Source organism: Meles meles, chromosome 15 (genome assembly GCF_922984935.1).
Source record: "Meles meles chromosome 15, mMelMel3.1 paternal haplotype, whole genome shotgun sequence".
Classification (NCBI taxonomy): Eukaryota; Metazoa; Chordata; class Mammalia; order Carnivora; family Mustelidae; genus Meles; species Meles meles.
Genome location: NC_060080.1, coordinates 35677851 through 35697206, shown reverse-complemented (window position 1 = coordinate 35697206; position 19356 = coordinate 35677851). Strand labels below are relative to the sequence as shown.

Sequence of the window (19356 nt, the reverse complement as noted above, 5' to 3'; positions counted from 1 at the left end):
AGCACTCAGAACCCTCTGCCCACCCAACACCTCTGGGAATTCTCCAGACATAAATCAAATAGGCAGGTACCCAGGCAGAAACTATTGGCTTGAAGAAGTTTCTGCTTCTGCCGGAGAGCGGAAAAGGAGTTGGGGGCTTGGGGAATATCCCCAACTCTCATTCTTACACAAAACATTTCAAGGAGCCATGAACAACTTCATGCCTTAAGAGCAAGGAGCAAAAAGCAAGGGCTGCCGCTGCCCACAATGTTCAGAAACACTCTCAGAGCCATGGCAAAGACCACTAAGGAACCGCCCCAGCTAGCAGAATAGAGTAAGACACCACAGAAGTCTTCAGATCGGCCAGAGCAAAAAGAAAAAGGACACTTTCAAATACAAAGCAAATGTGTTCGCCCGTGGATCCAGCCCAGATGCCCAGCCTCCTGCCACCACCCCCCTTCCGCTCACGCACAGTACCTTCAAGTGCTTCCTGTAATTGTTGTAGACCACAGCCAGAAAGACGGACATGAAGATGTAGGTATTGATGATGATGTAGGTTATGAAGTACAGAGAATACCACCAATTGAAGTTATAGGCAGGCATCCTAGAAGGAAAGAATCACGTGGCATGGTTTTTCATAGCCTTGGCCCCCAGTGCACAAAAGGCCAGCCTGGGGCACAATCCACATACACGAGGTGCGGCAAATCCTTCTCCCTCTCTCACTGTCCCCAGATGGTGTAGTGCTGTGCCATGGGACCGCAGAGCCATCGCCGCCCCAAACGTTAAACAGCCAGCTCCAAGCTTGCCTTCTCGATTTCTTAGTGCCTTACGGAAGTGGCAACTCGGTCTTGGGAGATCCCCCAATCCCATTCCCTCCCTTCACAATGAGAAAATCGAAGGCTAAAAAGGCAACCGACTTGCCCAGAACCAAGGAAGGAATCAAAGTGTGGCTTAAGCTTATATTTAAGGCTCTTTGGGACACCAGGATGCCTTGCTGGCGGGCCAGGTAATTTTCTAGCCACTCTAGGACATGAGAAGGAAAGGGCACCACTAACAACGGCACCAGGACGAGAGGCATAAATCAGGATGTGTGCTCACTCCACCTTTAATGGAAATTGGCTTTCATACATTTCATACAGGGAGTCGGGGGCACGGCCGGCCACCCAGGATCTGAGGGAAAGATCCAAGAGGACGCACAGAGGGCCAGAACTGCGCCTCATCATGTGTGTCTGAGTCAGAGCCAAGAGTGAGCAACAACCCAGATCAAGTCAATGTCATGAGCACACACAGAACTAGATGACAGAAAGCCTTCCCCCACGCCGACATGCAGTATGGCCTGAAGTGGGATTAACATTTCCAGTTAGAGCTCCGTCCATGCCCTGGACCCCAAGAGATGTCTACTCAGCGTAGCACTGTTTAACAATTTTACTTCCACAAACAAGGTTAATCCATAATACGAAGGACATTAAGGGGGTGGGGAAACCACCACAGGATGTTTTCCTCCTAAGAAAATTCCACATGTGTGGAGAATTGGCATTGTGAGGAGGAAGGCACCAACTACTAATCTTTACGTTTCTTTCCTGTTTCGTTTAACCAGAAAAGCACATCGATGTTTAGGAGAACAAGCCATGATTTCTTTATAAACATGGCTTAGTGTTCAGATTCAAGACTCAAGAAAGTCCCAGAATAGAAAGCAGGCTCCAATAGTTAAGAGTGGCATCTCAAGAGATATCTCCTGTTGCTTTCAGTTAAAAAAAAAAAATCACCTCAATATTCAGTTTTAAATAGAGGATAGGCTATCATCAGTGCAAACATTTTACATTCTTCAAAAATTTTTACGATGAACATGAATAAATAGACAATCACTATTTCTCCTGTCTCAGCCCTGCTGGTGTCAGGAGACAGCCGCCTTTAACAAAATGAATTCCATCATGGTAACAGGTGCCCGTGAACGTGAGTCAAGATGAACGTACATGACATCGGGACTGTTGGCAGTAGTGACCAGCACGTAGAGTTCAAACGCTATCTCCAGGATATTTGTGAAGTAGGGCAAGCCTTCCACTGTTCGAAGACCCCTAAAGAGGAACCAAAAACACAAAATGAGAAACTCACACACATAAATAAATCTGTGGTTTTTGATACACTCTACTCCTGGAGTGTCTGAACAAGGAAGATGGCACCTGGTGACAGATTCTGCCACCAATGGGCTGAACCCAAGCAGAGGAGAATTCACAGGCAGAAGTTCCCGGAACAGTGTGCTCACCGATCCCCAAAAAGCTTCAAGGCCATAAGGGAGAATATCAGCACACTGAACATGAATAAGAGGAAGACATAGAGAATGTCGGGCAGAGTGTTCCGGATGCTTCTGAAAGTTCTTCGGATCTGTAAGGACAAAATTTAATTTCATTTACAAGAAAATCAGCTCATTTTCTGCAAAAATAAAAACCAAGCCCTTGCGTTATCCTAAGCAATATCCTTACCTGACGACTTTCAGGGAAGTTAATTAGGAAGACTGGCCTTAAGGCCCTTGACCATCGAACACTGTGGATATTAACAGCTTCCAGGGAACCATAGATAATCAAATCGATCAAGGTCAGCTGTGAGAGACAAGGGACAAAACTGTCAGTGTCACCCTGCTAGAGGACACACATCGGAAGTGACAGTGTGGAACCCATGGACCCCTCCCGGATTTAGAAATATTTCTAAAAATAAGAAAAGTACAGAGAGAGAGTCTCCATATTCGGAGGGTTCAGCAGATGAGTGAAGGGAAATCACAACAAATGTTTCGAGCAAGGCGAGATGAGACCTGTGCATTCCAGGCAGATGAGCCATCGCAGGCTGAGGAGGAGGGAGTGGTAGGTTTGTGGGGTAGCAGGCATCTCGGGCCAGCCAGAAGAGGGCCCCATGAAACATGTTTGCAGGACTGAGGGCACTGGATAGTCTGCGGAGCTCACAGACATCTTGGAGCAAGGGAAGGAAGTGATGGGAGATGCACTTCCAGAGAATTAATCCAGCGGCAGCATCTAAAATGCACGGATCGGGTGGGGATCTGAGGTTGAGGTGACTGCGGCAGCTCCTGAAAGAGGTGACCGGGGCCTGGACCATGTTGTAGGGACAGAATGGCATGCAACAAAGAGACCGAGCATGGCCACATCGGACACTACTGCAAGAGTCCAAGCGGGGAGAACGGAAACAGGTCAAGAGGCTTCCTGAGGGGCTCTGGGGAAACCGGATGCAAGAGAGAAGAGAGAATCTTGACTGAGAGGACTAGGAACTGGGTGTTGGGATTTAAGGCACCACCCACAAACAAACAGCTGGGGGAGTGGTGGGGCAAAGAGGGTTTCGTCTCATCATGTTTGTGTTAACACACAGACATAGAAACTGCTAGCGAGCAGTTGACCACAGACAAAAGAAACTCAGAGGGGAAACCCGTATCAGCTACAGTATGGGGACCCCTACCTACCAGTGCTTGTGGAAGCTCTGGCTTGGAGGTGTGCAGACTGAGCCGCTGGTTGATCAGAACCTCTGTTCTGCTCTTCTGCTGACTATGAAGTATTTTTATCTAATCACTGAAGGGACCTCTCTGGGCATAACCACTTGGCATGTACCCTTCCGATCTCTCTGTGAATGTCATACACATTCCTTCCTTTTTCTTTTTAACAAAGATGAGCTCCAGCTCTATTGTAACTTGTTCTTTTGACTTAATGAATGATTAGCACCTCCCCTTGGTAATAGACACAAACACTGCTTTAACACTATTTCAAACGGCTGAGTGGAGGCGCCACATTTTATATAACATGTATCTACTGTCAGGAAATCGAGTTGTTTCCAATTTTTCAGTATTATGAACAGTTCAGCCATGACCAATCTTAGGGCTAAAACCTTTGAACACATCCTTCTTTCCTAAAGATAAATTCCCAGGAATGGAACTCCAGGGTTTTGAAAGGAACTGCCACACAGCCTTCCAGAAAGACAGCTTATTTGTCCCGTCAGTGGGGTAGAAGGTTCTTTTTCCTCTCAGTCTTGCGAACACTGTTTCATAGGCGAACACGTGATATTTTATTGTTTTAATATATATTTTTTTAATTAGAGAAATGACATGGTTTTTTCTTAGCTACCATTATTTTTCTTCTGTGAGATGCCTTCACCTATTACTGGAGTTTCTGTCTTTTTTTTTTCCCCCTTTTAATTTGGAAGTGCTCTCCCTATGCTAAAATACAGCACTCTCACTGTCATACCTTGCCCTTTCTGTTCTTTAGTTGGCGTTCGCATTTGTCTCGTGCAAACGGGGTTTGCTGTGCCAACGTCTGTCACTGCTGCTTTACCCAGGTCTGTCACTTTGTAGTTTCTGCCTTTGACCACAAACTCCTCAGGGCACTATCATGAGCACTCACCGCTATGGTTACCATGATGCAGATGTTTTTCGTATCCTTCCAGAAAACCATCTGAGGGGTGACTTTCGCAAAATGTACAAGTCTCCCGAAGAACGCACTCAGGCAGAGTACTTCTGCTATTGAGGTAGCCTGCACACAGAAAACAGAGACTAACGACAGCCCCCCGCCACTTGGAAATTCAGCATTCGCCCTCTTGTAACCACCCCACTCCCTCAGCTCCCTTGATGCCACCCTCTGAGAATTAGCGATGTCCCTTACTTTCTTTGCCAGTTGCAACCACATTCTTTGCTGGTGGGGATGATATCTTCTTCCTACAAAGAAATCTGTCCTCGAGTCATGAATCCCATGACCCAACAGGCAGGGCTTCCTGGGAGGGGCTGAATCAGCGGGCAGGGGACCCAGAAGGCATATCCCCAGAAAAGGAGAGGTCGGGGATGATAGACACAGGCATGTTCTGGGCTCTCTAATTCTCACATTTGTATTTAGAACGGGCACTTAGACGTTCAGTTTCTCTAATAGTAGAGTAACTGCCCAAAGACATGTTTTGAATGTGGGTCATTCCTTAGCCATCTCTGCCACTGCTGCCCTCTCTACCTGTGTGTGGTTGGTTGGAGGGAAGAATGGAGGCCACTGAGCCCAGTGCCACGTCCTGACAGTCTCCTCTGTAGGTACAGGACCCCAGCTCCGAAGTCCCTAACTGGCAGCTAATCGGCAGCCTGGGACCACGGCCCAGGCTTCCCTGTGACTGCCCTGAGGCAGCTGGCCCTCCCTACCACAGGCACTCAGTCTCCAACATGGGCAGAGGAGGGTGGCTGAGCAGGAAGAGGTGGGGAAAGGGCAACCTGGCCAGTTAGGGTAGGAAGACAGAAAGGTCTGGGGTGCAGGCTGGAGGAATGGATTCCCTAAGGGATGGGAAGGGCTGGCTCTGGGCCCTAAAAGCAGCAAGGTGGCACAGTCTTCCTCCCCCCACGCCATGGGTCCTGGGCACGGACACAGACTCCAGCTCCTTGCAGATGTTCTCGCTCTCAGCTGTTCACTCTTGAAGGGCTCTAGAGATTCAGTGTCAGGACCAGGGGTACCAAAGGGCCTGGGGTGATTCCAGGACACCCCAGCTCAAAATGACATGTGCTCCATAATGCTGTCTCTGGGCCAAAGCCCCAGCATGACGCACTGGCACACTGGGTTCTAGAGACTGGAGGTACAAATGCCAGCTGAAGGAGCGCTATGAACCCAGGCAGCCAACCCAAAGCTCCCGGGGCCCCTAACACCTGCAAGGGGGAGGAATCGGGAAGAGAGGCAAGGGACTGAGAAGACGACCCCAGGGAAGGCTCATGGTGTCCAGAGTGGGCCTTGCTAGGGAGGGCCTGACTATCTGGACCTGTGAATGCACAGCTCTGTTTCATCTAACTTTATGTTTGTTCTGATAGTCCCTGGGCCACAAGTTTTCCGTCTAGAGACTCCATTAATTGTGGTATCTCATCATATGGAAGTCTGTTACACCACCACGTTGATGGCCCCCGAGGAACCGTGATTCCACTTTTTAGCCCTTGGCGGTGTCCTCCCCTACTGACTTAGGGCTCCAGCACCTGCTGGTCCTTGGCCAACAGGACAGCAGCAAGTGTTATACAAGTAGAAGCCTGATGGTGCCCGTACAGGAGGGCACCTCCTTCCTGGACCTCCCCCGCCCCGACTGGGAAAAGCCTAGAGCCCCATGGAGCAGCCGTGTAAAAGACAACAGGGCCCCTGGTCCATAACTCCAGCCAGGCAAGCTCCCAGCTGATGGCCAGCAGCCCCTGCCAGCCCCCAGAGATCAACCTCCCCGGCTCATGACCCCAGAACAGAAATCTGCCCGGTTGGGCCCCACTACCCACAGAATCATGGAAGGCAATAGAAGCCTGTTCTTTAGGCTAGGGTTGATGACCCTTGTCTGTTAAAGGACCAGACATTACATACTCTGGGCCTTGCAAATCATCCAGTTTCTGCTACAACTACTCTAGGAGGCAGGAGCTGCACCAAGCTGAGTATTAACATGAATAGATGATCAGTTACTTACTTGCACCAATCTGGAATAGCTGGTTCATTGGTTGTATTACTCAAAATCCTATGTGACCTGCTACCAGGCACCAATAAATATGCTAATGATCTAGGACTAAAGAAAGCTGGAAATGTGGCAAGTACAAGTTGCATATTCTACCATATTATGACATTGTCTACTTGCCATTTAATAGATACTCTCTGAAAATATCATTTGTCTATCATTGTCTATACGCTCTGAAAATATCATTTGTACCCAGTTTAGCCCTGGGTACACAGAAGACAATAAAGCTTCTACTCCACTGAAAATGCCTATGAGGGAAGCAACAGCTCAGTGAATAAACAGAATTCTTTCAGTCCCCAGCAATAAAAATAAAATCATGTTCATGTGTATTGAAACTGTGGGGGGGTGGAAGAGGAAGAGGAACGGTGCCCACCTCATCAGTGACAAAGTCTGGGTAGCCATTTTGTTTTTAATCCTTACCAAGAAAGGCAGTGGAAACAGCGCAGGCTCTTCAAACAGGGCGAGGGAAAGGTCTACACAAATAAAGAAGTAGATGGCTGCTTGCATTGTCCAGTGGTTATAAAAATAGTAAAGTCTGAAGACAAAAAGAATAAAGGTGTTTGTAAATAAGGAGCAGAAGTCAGACAGAAATCAAACTTCCCACTAGAAGACATGGTAGATAAAATACAGAGTATGGCTCTGGCCACATTTCCTTTCAATTCTGAGGAGCAAGGGACAGTCGTGAATAAGGCACACATTACAAAACACTAACAGAGAAAAAAATCAACACATTATCATATCTCAAAGGACAGTCTCTTAACAGTCTCCAGCTATGATTAAACCTTCCTCGTGGTGATTACGACAATAATAAGAGAATACTTTTAGAGGACTTTAAACAGTGACTAGTACAGAGTAAACCCTCAGTTAAAGTGACCTATATGATGTGGCATGGTAGCCTAACCAGTTTAAATGTACGTCGTCCCATCTTGGTAACGTGACAGACTCAGAGGGATCTCACAGTCACACAGTTCTCTTCCTATGGGTGGGGGACAGCCCCCCCCAACCTGCTTGAGGCTTCCAGGAATGAGGCGTTCATTGCTTTGGGAGGCATTGGCACTGAGCCCTGATGATAAGAAATGTTTTTTCCTTATTTTGAGCCAAATCCTTGGTCTTAGTTCAACGTTTACAGGGTGAGAGAAAAGGCGGGATTCTTATGAAAAGAACAAACATATGGATTACATCACAAGGCAACAGAAAGAAAAAGAACAAGGCTTTTCATTGAGTTGACTCTAAGAGGACAAACCATGTCTAAGAGGAAAAGGTGATGATGTCTTTACTTTGGCTGCCCTCTCTCCTGTTCTGGATGTTCTCATTTACTGGTGTATCCATCCCTAATGCATTGATTGAATGCTTTCCTATGTGTGAGACACCATGTTCTTATAACTTTAAAAAAAAAAAAGCACTGGATTTTAGGATTTTATCCAAATCTATGTGTCATACCCTAGAGACTTTTCAAAATGTGTGGAGACAATGTCTTCAGTTTGGGTTTAACTTGAAGACCATTGGGCACTAGAGGACAGTTTGCTCTCTGTGACAGCTTAACACTTCCATTACCTGATGGCCCGAGGAGATGTTTCGAAGGGAACATTTCTGTTGTACTGGGCATCAGAAACATAGGCAGCTGCCAGCAGGAGGGCCTGGTCCTCCTTGGGAGAAAGTAGAACAACAGTCAGAAGAGGAAAGGACACTTCTCTTTTTCATATTAAGTACAAAAAGAAACCCACACCCCCCTTTCCCACTCTCGCCAGGGGTAATCAACATTATAGGACTGGTTGTACACCTCCAGATACGTTGCTGGGCACTGGGAATCCTGCAGTGGGGCTGGGACACAAGCATGCTGGACCTTCTTGAATATAGGTTCTCAGAGGAGGGAATGAGAGCAAAAAAGCACTGAATCATATATATACATGTCCTTCAATGGCATATTTATATGAACATATATAGAGCTATACACACACAAATATATAAACACAACATTATATTTAGGGTACTTGATGGGTGGTTAGAGTGTTTTTCAAGGGTAATTTTGACACATAAATCAATGCCTTTCTGGATGACTTTTGAAGATAACTCCTTCTTAAGGTATGACCCCACTCTATACATATATATAATTTTAAAGTAACAAAAATTGTTTTCATGTGATACAAAGTTTCCTTTTCTCACTCAATATATTCTGGACATTTTTTTCATGAATGAATGAAAATACATATACATATATATATATATACATATATATATATACCTATCTCATTCTTTTTAATAAATGCCTGTTCTTTTAGGTAGTATCTCCCTTTGTTTTCTAGTTTGAACACAATTACATTGAATTTTTAAAAATATATATATTACACATGGACACACATGCATAGCTTTGTGCTATATGAATGTTTCTTTAGGATGGAGTTGAACTCGTGAATGAAAGGTATTTGCATTTTTTTTGTTTTGATAGATAATACCAAACCGTTTCCCCAAAAGTTATGCCTTTGATATGCCTCTAGATAGTACATGAGCATCATGTTTTCCTGCTTCTCACCAACACTCATATAATTTAAAATGATTAATAATATCTAATCGGCCAAAGTGGCATCTCGAGATTTGACTCTACATCTCCTTATGACTAGTACAGCTAAGCCCCATTTGCAATGACTCTCACTTCTGATTCTGTATAAACGAGATAAAGCACACATACGTAGAGACTAGCTATTTAGACCTTCCTATGTACTTGACAAGGAAAACAACCTGATTATCTGTTCAATTACCAGGATTACCTCCTCGGAACATAGGACATCTTCCTGCTGGAAGTGCAATGGAAATCTACGTTGGTTAGGCAAGCCCATTTTGCAAGTGGATCTAGTATTCAGAGAGGTCAAAAGATTCCAAACTTTATACAAATATACAAAAGTATGTATCTGTAGACACAGCAGAACTGTGTTCCCTCAGTTTATTTCATATTGCAACACTTTAAAAAAATCAGTTATATTGCACTAAAAAAACACAAACAGTTGTTACTAAGGTAAGTCTGTTAAAAGTCTTTTAATAGAAATTTCACTCCAGAAGATATATGTATGCATGGCAAATAAGCACATAAGAAGATACTCAGCATCATTAGTCATTAGGGAAATACATATTTTTCTTTCTTTTTTTAGGAAATACATATTTAAGCCCCAGTGAGATGCCATTTCATATTGACTACAATGGCTAAAACTAACAACTGACTATGCCAAGTGTTGACAAGGATGTAAGGCAACAGGAACTCTCACACATTGCTGGTAGGAATGGAAAATGGTGCATTTCTTTCAGAAAACAGTTTGGTAGTTTCTTGGCCATTCAGTTCCTAAGTATTTACCAAAGAGAAAGAAAGCATATGTCTACACAGAGACTTTACATCCACCCCGAGAATGAGGGTTATGTTAGAACACCATTCCAAAGTCATACTTGCATACAAATATTCATAGCAGCTCAACAATTGAACACCAGAACCAACCAACATGTCCAAAATAGGTGTATGGATAAACAAAATGTGATATATCTCTACCACGAAAGATGACTCAGCAATAAAAAGGAATGAATTACTGATAAACACAACAAAATGGATGAATCTCAAAATAGTTTCACTGAGTGAAAGAAGCTAACTCCTGTTCTGCCAAAAGAGTACCTACTATAGGAGTATGTAAAACTCTAGAATATGCAAGCTACTCCAGAGGGCAGAGACCAGATCAGTGGCCTGGGAACAGGGAGGAGGAGATGGGGAGAGGGATGGACGGCAAACAGGTACAGGGAAACCTATAAGGGTGACAGATATGTTCACTATCTTGACTGTGGCATTAATATCACGAGTGTACTCATCTACCAAGACTCACCAAACTGCACACTTAGAATAAGTATAGTTTAGTTTTTATCAATTATAGCTCAATAAAGCTGTTAAAAATTGCCCCCAAAAGATGAATGTTTCCATTAAAAATAGATGCCAAACAACAATCTCAAAGATGAAATCACAGCGCTAAGAACCTGTCACCTCTTGAGTCACGGGCCTTCTCAGGGCTGGTAGAGCAATTCTTAAAGGCAGGTTATTAAAAACTGAGAAGAACTGGGAGCACCTGGGTGGCTCAGCCCATTCAGCGTCTGACTCTCGATTTCGGCTGCAGGTCATGATCTCAGGATCATGGGATGCAGCCCCATGTTGGGCTCCATACTCCATGCAGAGTCTGCCTGAGGTTCTCTCTCTCCCTCTGCCCCTCCCCCTGCTTGTGATCTAAATAATAAACAAGTAAATAAGTAAATAAATAAAATCTTGAAAAACTAAGAAGCACCATAAAAATGTGTTAGACACTTCATCACACTTTTTCCTTTTACATATTTAAAAAATATTTTAGTAGGCAATCTATTAATACCAATGATTTTTCCACTGAACATCTCAAACACTGAGGAACACTAGAGTTCCCCAGGATATACTTAGAAATCTGTTTGAGGTAGAAAATGGCAAGCATCAACAAGAGTTTATTTTTTTAAGTGAATGCACACTAATCTTTTTTTTAAATATTTTATTTATTTGACAGAGAGAAATCACAAGTAGGCAGAGAGGCAGGCAGTGAGAGAGGAGGAAGCAGGCTCCCTGCGGAGCAGAGAGCCCGATATGGGGCTCGATCCCAGGACCCTGGGATCATGACCTGAGCCAAAGGCAGAGGCTTTAACCCACTGAGCCACCCAGGCACCCCGAATGCACACTAATCTTAAGAAAGTTCCCTTAAGCCCCCTAAAGACTGTGCTGGAACAGCAACAAATTATAATATGAAGGCCCTTAAAGAATATATTCAGGTTGGGGTGCCTGGGTGGCTCAGTGGATTAAGCCTCTGCCTTCAGTTCAGGTCATGATCTCAGGGTCCTGGGATTGAGCCCCGCATCAGGCTCTCTGCTCAGCCAGGAGCCTGCTTCCTTCTCTCTCTGCCCACCTATCTGCCTACCTATGATATCTCTCTCTCTCTCTCTCTCTCTCTCTTTCTGTCAAATAAATAAAAATCTTTAAATATATATATATATATTTATATATATATTATGTGTATGTATGTATATATGTACATACACATATATATTTTTTTTTTCAGGCCAAAATCTCTTAAAGCCACTAGTCTTCCAAATTTAAAAAGATGATGCTACTAACATTCTCCCAGTCCCAGTGAGAGGTTTGTCCACAAACAAGCAGTTTGATGAGCACGGATTTGAGATGTACCATCCACATGCCCTCCAGGTAGAGAACAGAAAAAATGCTCAGCGGCTATCCTCAGCCAGCCAGGCCCTGGGAGTTACCTCCCCACACTGACTGATATAAGCACCAGGGCACCTCTTCCAAACCCCTCTTGCCACCTGAACTCATGCCTGTTACATTGAAATACGCTGACACTTTCACAACAGCCAATCTACCTTGACATTATTTCCAAGATTTCCCATTCCTACCTAGTCCACTTCTGACACCTGTCTCTCTCTCTCTTTAAAATCTTACCTGCTCAGTCTTCTGTGCCTAGTCTTCCTTCTCTCCATCCTGTTTCTGTGCAACTTCTAAGGCTCCCGCCCATCTTTGCTTGGGAAGAAGTACTCTCCACAGGGAAACTTACTGCAATGACCATTCTCACTAGTACTAAGGCCATCTGGATCTTTCCATAAAACAAATAATTTTCATGCAACCCAAGAATGTGGCTTGTGTCAGACATGCTCTTTCAAAACTGCATACTTTCAAGTTTACATGCGAACCACTGCCCCTATCTACCATGAAAACAAGCAAAGACCAAACAGCAATGTTCCCCCAGATACAGCTTATGGATGGCTTTGCACCCCACAACAGCAGCCCCGGCCTCGGGGAAGCACCAGTGTCTGCCAGGACAGCAGTTCTGAACCCCCACAGCACCTCCCACCACCTTCTGAGCTTTGCTGGTAAAGATACTGTTGCCCAGACCAAGTGCATCAGAGTCTCAAGGAGATGAGACCCAGGACGAACCTGTAAAGCTCCCACAAGATTCCAACATGCAAGCAAGATGGAAAATCACTGGTCTAAAAATGGACACTTTACTACTGCTTCTTGTACGTTTTGTATTCTCATGGCACTAGGGCAATAACTGACTTTTCTGGATTTTCTTTTTGTCCTCTTCTTCTAGCTGTGACATCCCCTTCCCTCTCCCCAAAATCTGAAATGTATTTAAGACTTTTGTGTTCTCTCCTCCAGACCTCTCAACCCTGTAAACCTTCCTTCTGTGGAAAGGTGGATAACTTAGAATCCCTTAGGGAGAGAGGGCAAAGAAAGTGCAGGAGAGTAGGGAATGATCATTTCCAGAAGCTTTCAGGAGAAGGCAAGGAAGTCCCTTCCCTAAGCCCCCCAGTATAGGAATAAATGACTAGAAGTTCCAGATACCTTTAAGTCAGACAAGAACCTTGACAAAGCTGCTGATAAAAGTGCTTTTTAAAAACGCTGATATGTCTCATTTAGTTATATAAGAAAATTAACCTAACTAACAACAACCTAAGATAAAAAGAAGTTACCGTCAATCTTAAGGAAAGTTCTCTCTCATCTCAGTTTTTCCATCAGCTACTACAAGCACTATACTCTCTGTCTGTCTCTCTCTGCTTCCCTTCTTTGCTCCCATAAGTTATGGGCAGAATGATGCCCAGAATAGAAATAGTCACTGCTTTCCCATGCAACTTCCATTCAAAAGCTTCTAGTGACTTCTCTTTGCCTAGAGTTCCTGCAGAATCAAATGTCAAACTTGGCATTTAGGGGCTCCACGATCTCCCCTCTCTCCAAGTTTGTTTCCCTCATTTCCCTACAAAAACCCTCTTCTCTGGCTGAAATTAGTGGGTGCATTGTCCACTGTCCCACTACCGGCCCCACTTCCACACCTAAAACCAGGAGTACCCTTTCTAGAACTTTCTGTCATGGGGGGGCCATCTCAAATCTCATCTCCTCCATGAAGACTGACAATATCAGCAGCTTCTTTCTCCAAACAGAAAGACTGCCAAGAGAAGCTGTGGTTATAAAGTATATTGTGGGCATTTCCCATGAAGAAACAGCTAGCTGCTAAGGGTAAGCTAGGCCACAGCAGCCATGGTGAGACCGTGAGAGAAGAGGTGGCAGTTAGCTGTTAGTATAAACACCTCTTGTCCCTCAGTGCAGAAAGACCAACAACCTGCAGGCCAAGGGCAGCCTAAAGATGTGTTTTGTTTGGCCCGGAGATTGAATTATGGATGCTGGCTACCAATTCAAATTTTTTTTAAAACTGGAGCTTACACAAAAATTTGAACTTCTGGTTTCTCTTTGAAAGGTCATAACATCTGGCAATGTTGGGCTCTATTTCAATATGCTTTTGCTACCCACCCCGATACTCAGGTCACCTGAATAAACACTCATTATTTTTTCAAATTCTTTGGGCTGGCCAGGCAGCCCTTCTGATCTAGACCAACTCAGCTGATCCGTATGGTCATCTGGAAGAGGTGGCCCAGGACAGCCATGCTCACATGTCTTGGCCATGTGCATGGAGCAGCAAGCTAGACAGGGCTCTTCTACACGCTGGGGGTCAAAGGGTTCCCAGGAGCATGAGGAGAGCAACCACCAAGGCTCGAGTATTTTTCGTATCTCTACTTGTGTCCCCTCTGCTACTGTCCCATTGGCTAAAGTAAATTTCACGGTCAATGGTCTCAAGGGCTGGAGAAATTGACTCCATCTCCTGCTAGAAGGAGTTGCAAAGGCTCATTGTGGGAAGAGTCTATGGCCATTTCTGCAGTCTGTGATAGCCTCAGGAGTCAAAGCCAACTGGAAGTGGATAACCATGGTCTTCTTCTGGCAAAAGACATCCCCTCCACATCACCACAAGCCCCACTCTCCAGATGAGTCATTCCCACCTAGGCCCCTGGCTTTATGTTCCTCCCTGGCCCCTGTAGCCCATCCAGCTTGTGGCCACCTGATGTAACTCATCCTCTCCCAGGCCTTCTTGGTTCCTCCTATTTTCCTCCTGCAAAAAAATTCTCTGCAAATCACCATATAAGGGAAAACCAGGAGACCCAGAGAGCCTGAAGCCAGGGCAATCGAAGACTTGAATGAAAAGTTTCAAGAATAAGAAGATTCAAGGAGAAGCACACAAAATACCAGGAGGCGATCACACAGATCACAAAGTTACAGCGTCCAGGACGTGGGCTCTCAGCCTTGGCTGTACTTTCCATACTTGGTACCTTTAAAGTGACTGTTACCCAGGTCACACTCAGACCAATTAAACTTTTTTTTAAGATTTTATTTATTTGACAGAGAGAGAAATCACAAGTAGGCAGAGAGAGAGGAGGAAGCAGGCTCCTTGCTGAGCAGAGAGCCCAATCTGGGGCTCGATCCCAGGACCCTGAAATCATGACCTGAGCCGAAGGCAGAGGCTCTAACCCACTGAGCCACCCAGGCGCCCCATGCTCAGACCAATTAAATCAGAATCTCTGCGGTAGGGTCTGAACCTAGACACATTTCTAAAGACTCCCCAGGTCATTCTAACCCACAGTAAGGCTGAGAATCACTGACATTGGATTATTTCGATTTCAAAGCTGAAAGTGTTGGTAAAAGTACCAAAGAAGTGGATTGCCACCTTAGCATCTGCCAAAAGAAACACCAGGCAGAAAAAGGATCTTAAAAACAAACAAACAAACAAAAACACTTGAACGGAGAGGGTGGAAAGGCATTTTCGATGACTAGGCAGTTTTTTATTAAGTGCCCCCAAACTAACCATTTCATGGTAGCTACCAAGCATCTTAGGTCAGAGCCTTGCTTGGCTTAATGACTCAGTCATCGCTGTTATCTCAGAAAATGAGGGGTTCTGCTAGAATTACCAGCTGGTACTAGACTCCTCGGCTTTCATGCCTGCTCCCCTGGGCAGGGGCTTTGAAAGATACTGAGACACAAGTATGTGATTCCTACAGGCGTGAATTAAGCCAAAAGCCTCACCCTGGACACAATCAGGACTTTGGACTGTTTCAGCTCTCCCTGCATTTCTTGAGGTCTCAAAGGATTAGTTGTGTGTGTGTGTGTGTTTTACAGTTTTCTCTTATTTAGACAAAGAAATATTAGGTACACAGAGGGAGGGCATGGACAATCTCCATCTAAAAAGATGCTCTCACCACAGAAAACTCCAGGGGTCACAGGCCCATCATGGTGCAGAAGGAGGGGAACACCGCCTGGGTTGGGTCAGAGCTAGGGACCAAGAATCCTTCTCCTCGGGGCGCCTGGGTGGCTAAGTGGGTTAAAGCCTCTGCCTTTGGCTCAGGTCATGATCCCAGGGTCCTGGGATCGAGCCCCGCATCGGGCTCTCTGCTTGGCAGGGAGCCTGCTTCCTCCTCTCTCTCTCTCTGCCTGCCTCTCTCCCTACTTGTGATCTCTATCTGTCAAATAAATAAATAAAAATCTTAATAAAAAAAAAAAAGAATCCTTCTCCTCTTTCTCCTTTGCCTGCTTTCCTCTACCTTAGGGAGACATGGTCAAATTCACCTGTTGGAAGTGGCCAGGTCTCTCTGAGAGACCAGCGGGCCAAAGAGAGAGGCCAATGCACCAGGCAGGGATTTTCAACTCTACAGGAGAGAGCCTTCCTGGTGGGCTGCCTTAAACAGGCCACAGGAGCCCACTGAGAAGAGGCAGGGGCGATGCCAGAACAGCCCAGAGCCAAAGAGGCCAGCTCAAGGAGGAGGGGGAGAGGGAACTAAAAGACCCTTTGCCTCCCACACACGTGCGGGACCAGAAGGAAAGGCGGCATATGTGAATGTTCCCAGAGACGCCTGAAACCAGGCTGTCATTACCGTGGGCCAAGCACTGTGCTCCGGGCCTGACTGACAAGGTCTTCCGACTCCTCCGAGGTGGGTGTGACTTAGCATCCCCACCCTACGGAGCGGGAAACAGGAGGCTGCACCAGGTATCGGGCCCTCCTCATCTTGTCACTCGGAGTTAGGATTTTCTGAGTCAGAGCAGGGACTCCAACAACTGGAGTTCTACTTCCCTCTGCACTCTGAGTTCTCATCCAGAGAAAGGAAACAGCCCAGGAATGACTGCTTGGAAGCTCCACGTCTTCCAAAGAAGAGCAGAGCTGAGCCCATCTGCTTCGTCCCGCGGGGATGAGAAGAGCCGGGGCTGCCTCAGCACTCCCTGACCCACATCCCGCAGACTTCTTCCCGGGCGTTTCCCTGCAGTGGGATCCTCGGAGGTTTTCCTGCCGCCATGGAGCACAGAGCGGCGAGCATGGGCCACCCTAGACCCCGCACGGGCGCGCTAAATTGGCACCGGACCCCCAACACAGAGCCCGGCCGCGGGTTCCAGCGCGGCCCCCGCCCAGGGGTAGGCGGCTCCGGCCGGGCTCAGGCGGCGCGGGCGCGGACTTAACAGCCCCAACACCGACTCCAGCATGCAGGGCTGCGGCCCGGGGCGCGGATCCCGGGAGCTCCCCTGTGCGCTTCCCCTCGGAGCAGCCCCAGTGCCACGGCTCCCGCGGCCCAGAGGACGGAGTCAGCCCCAGGGCGGCGGAATGCTCCTCGCCCGCCTCCCTCCACGGGGCCCTTACTCCCAGCAACCAGCGCTGGCTTCGCGCGGGGTCCCGCTCGACCCGGGAACTCCGGGGGTGGCCGCGCCGGGAGGGAAAGCTCCGGACCCGAGACTCTGCCGTCGGCGCGCGCCGCCAACCCTCGGGACGTCCTGCGAGCGCGGTCGCCCCCTTACCCCCAGCGCGGGCGGCTCCTCCGAGGGCTGCGAGCGCAGGCGGCGCACACCAGCGGCTCGGCCGGCCCCTGGCATCTCGGCGGCGGCGGCGGCGGCGGCACGGCGGGTCGGGATGCGGTGGCTTCGAGGCCGCCGCGGCGGACTCTGTCCTCGGGCCCCCGGAGGCCCGGGCTGAGCGCGCTCCGCTCGGCCCTTCACGTGACCACGGCGGGGACGGCCCGCGGCTGCCCCGAGGGCGGCGGGAGCGGCGGGCTTCCAGGCTCTGGCCCCTTCCCTGCCCGGCCTCTCGGCCGCGCTCTGGAGCCAGGGGCGGGGACGCCGAGCCGGCGGGGGCGGGAGCGGGCCGCCGAGGGGCCGCGAGGGGACTAGCTCCGGCTAGGGGCGGCACGGGTTGGAAGCTACCCTGGCATAAGGGCCCAACCTTGTGCCGTGGAAGAACCGTAAAACAGTAGTTTTGAGAATTAAATGTGTTCATATATATTCAGTGACTGCCACTGTTGAGGTCCCAGTAAATGTTAGTTCCTTCCGCGACCTAATAGAGACCCCCCCGGGGGGGGCAGTGGGTGTGAACTCAGTGGGGCCTCCTAAGGCAGATACTTTTGGGGAGGGGGCCCCTCCTCCCTTCTCCCATGGTGCCCCCAATTCCAGCTCGGCCGGGAACTCAGTGTTGTCAGAACTGATGCATTTTCCAGAGAAAGCAAAAATGCAGATCTTTATGAGACTGCTCCTGATTTTTTTAAAAGTTGATCATGAACCTATTATAACAATACATAGAAAATTCTTGAGGCCAATTCTTAGATGAGCCTTGACCAGCAGGGCAAGGGGCCCTGGGCCCAGTTCCAACTTCATTGACCCTTCCCAGAGAAAAAAGAGGCCTGGTAGGGCTGGGACTGGCCCTGGACACCCAGCAGGAAGCATGGTATCCTCTTAAGTGTTCCATCCGGATCCTGTGCTAGGTATTGATGGTTACCAAGGTCCAACTCAGGAACTGTAGCAAGCGCAATCCCGCCCACCCCTTCCCCCGGCCCCCACCCACCAAAAGATTGTCCATCTACTCCCTGGGACTATGGATCTGTTACTTTACTCCTCAAAGAGATTCAGAGTATATAATTCAGGTCACTCATCAGTTGATCTTAAAACAGAAATTTCCTGGATTATCTAGGTTGGCCCAATGGAATCAGAAGAGCCCTTAAAAGCATCAGAGAAAAGCAGAAGAGGAGGTGAGAGATTGGAAGCCCAGGGAGGGCTCGATGTGCCTAGCCGGGATGCCGCTGCCTTAAAGGTAGAGGGGAAATTGCAAGGAACTGAATTCCACCAACATTCTGAATGAAGTTGGAAGCAAATTCTGCGACCGCAGCCCCAGCCCTCCGCCTCCAGAAAGCAACACAGCCCTGCCCACACCTTTATTTCAGCCACATGAGACTCAGGGCATAGAGCCCAGCCATGCTTTACTGGACTTTGGACCTACAGACTATGAGATAATAAAAAGATGTTGCTCCAAACTCCTAAATTTGTGGCAATTTGTTACACAGCAATAGAAAATGAATACAGGACACCAGCCTGTCTTTCGATGCCAGAGTTGACTTCTAGCCACGAGGCTGGCCTGCTGTGAGAATACCATGTAGCTCCAGTCCTTTCATGGGCATGCCAGGCACTGGGTTTGCCACCACCTACCTCCTCTGATTATTCCCACGCAGTTCTAATATCACATCCCCTGCAAAGCCCTTCCTCCACTTCCAGCCAATGGATCACTTCCTCTCTGTGGTCCCATGCTCTTCATGAAAACAACCACACGGTGCCTCAGTTCTTCTATTTGTATATGCTGTCCCACCCCACTAGGACAAGCACCTGGTGGACGAGAGGGCAAGAAACTTTCATCTTTGAATCCTCACTTCCTGAATGGGCAGACATATGGGAAGCAGATGAAATGGCAAAGCAGAATTCACACCAGCTTGTACTCAGTGACCCATGTCTACAGGATGTCTGAAATAATTCTTATAATGTTTATTGTGAGAGATGCCTGGGTGGCTCAGTCAGTTAAGCATCTGCCTTTGGTTTGGGTCATGATCCCAGAGTCCTGGGATCAAGTTCCGCGTCCAGCTCCTTGCTCGGCAGGGACCCTGCTTCTCCCTCTGTCTGCCACTCCCTCAGCTTGTGCATGCATTCTCTCT

The 19356-nt window shown here is 47.4% G+C and overlaps 1 protein-coding gene across 2 annotated transcripts in view; it reads right to left on the bottom strand.

Annotated features, from left to right (window-relative positions):
• LOC123925450 (two pore calcium channel protein 1-like) overlaps positions 1-17456 on the bottom strand; it is a 33305-nt gene extending 15849 nt beyond the window's left edge. For both annotated transcript variants that reach the window (XM_045978636.1, XM_045978635.1), the window contains exons 1-8: positions 17186-17456; positions 8026-8117; positions 6892-7006; positions 4374-4502; positions 2460-2576; positions 2243-2361; positions 1953-2054; positions 457-583 (exon numbers count right to left, since the gene is read on the bottom strand). In XM_045978636.1, coding sequence (XP_045834592.1) covers positions 457-583; positions 1953-2054; positions 2243-2361; positions 2460-2576; positions 4374-4502; positions 6892-7006; positions 8026-8117; positions 17186-17260 — 876 coding nt within the window. In that variant the 5' untranslated portion in view covers positions 17261-17456. The remainder of the gene's footprint in view (positions 1-456; positions 584-1952; positions 2055-2242; positions 2362-2459; positions 2577-4373; positions 4503-6891; positions 7007-8025; positions 8118-17185) is intronic.
• Between the last annotated feature and the right edge of the window lie 1900 nt (positions 17457-19356).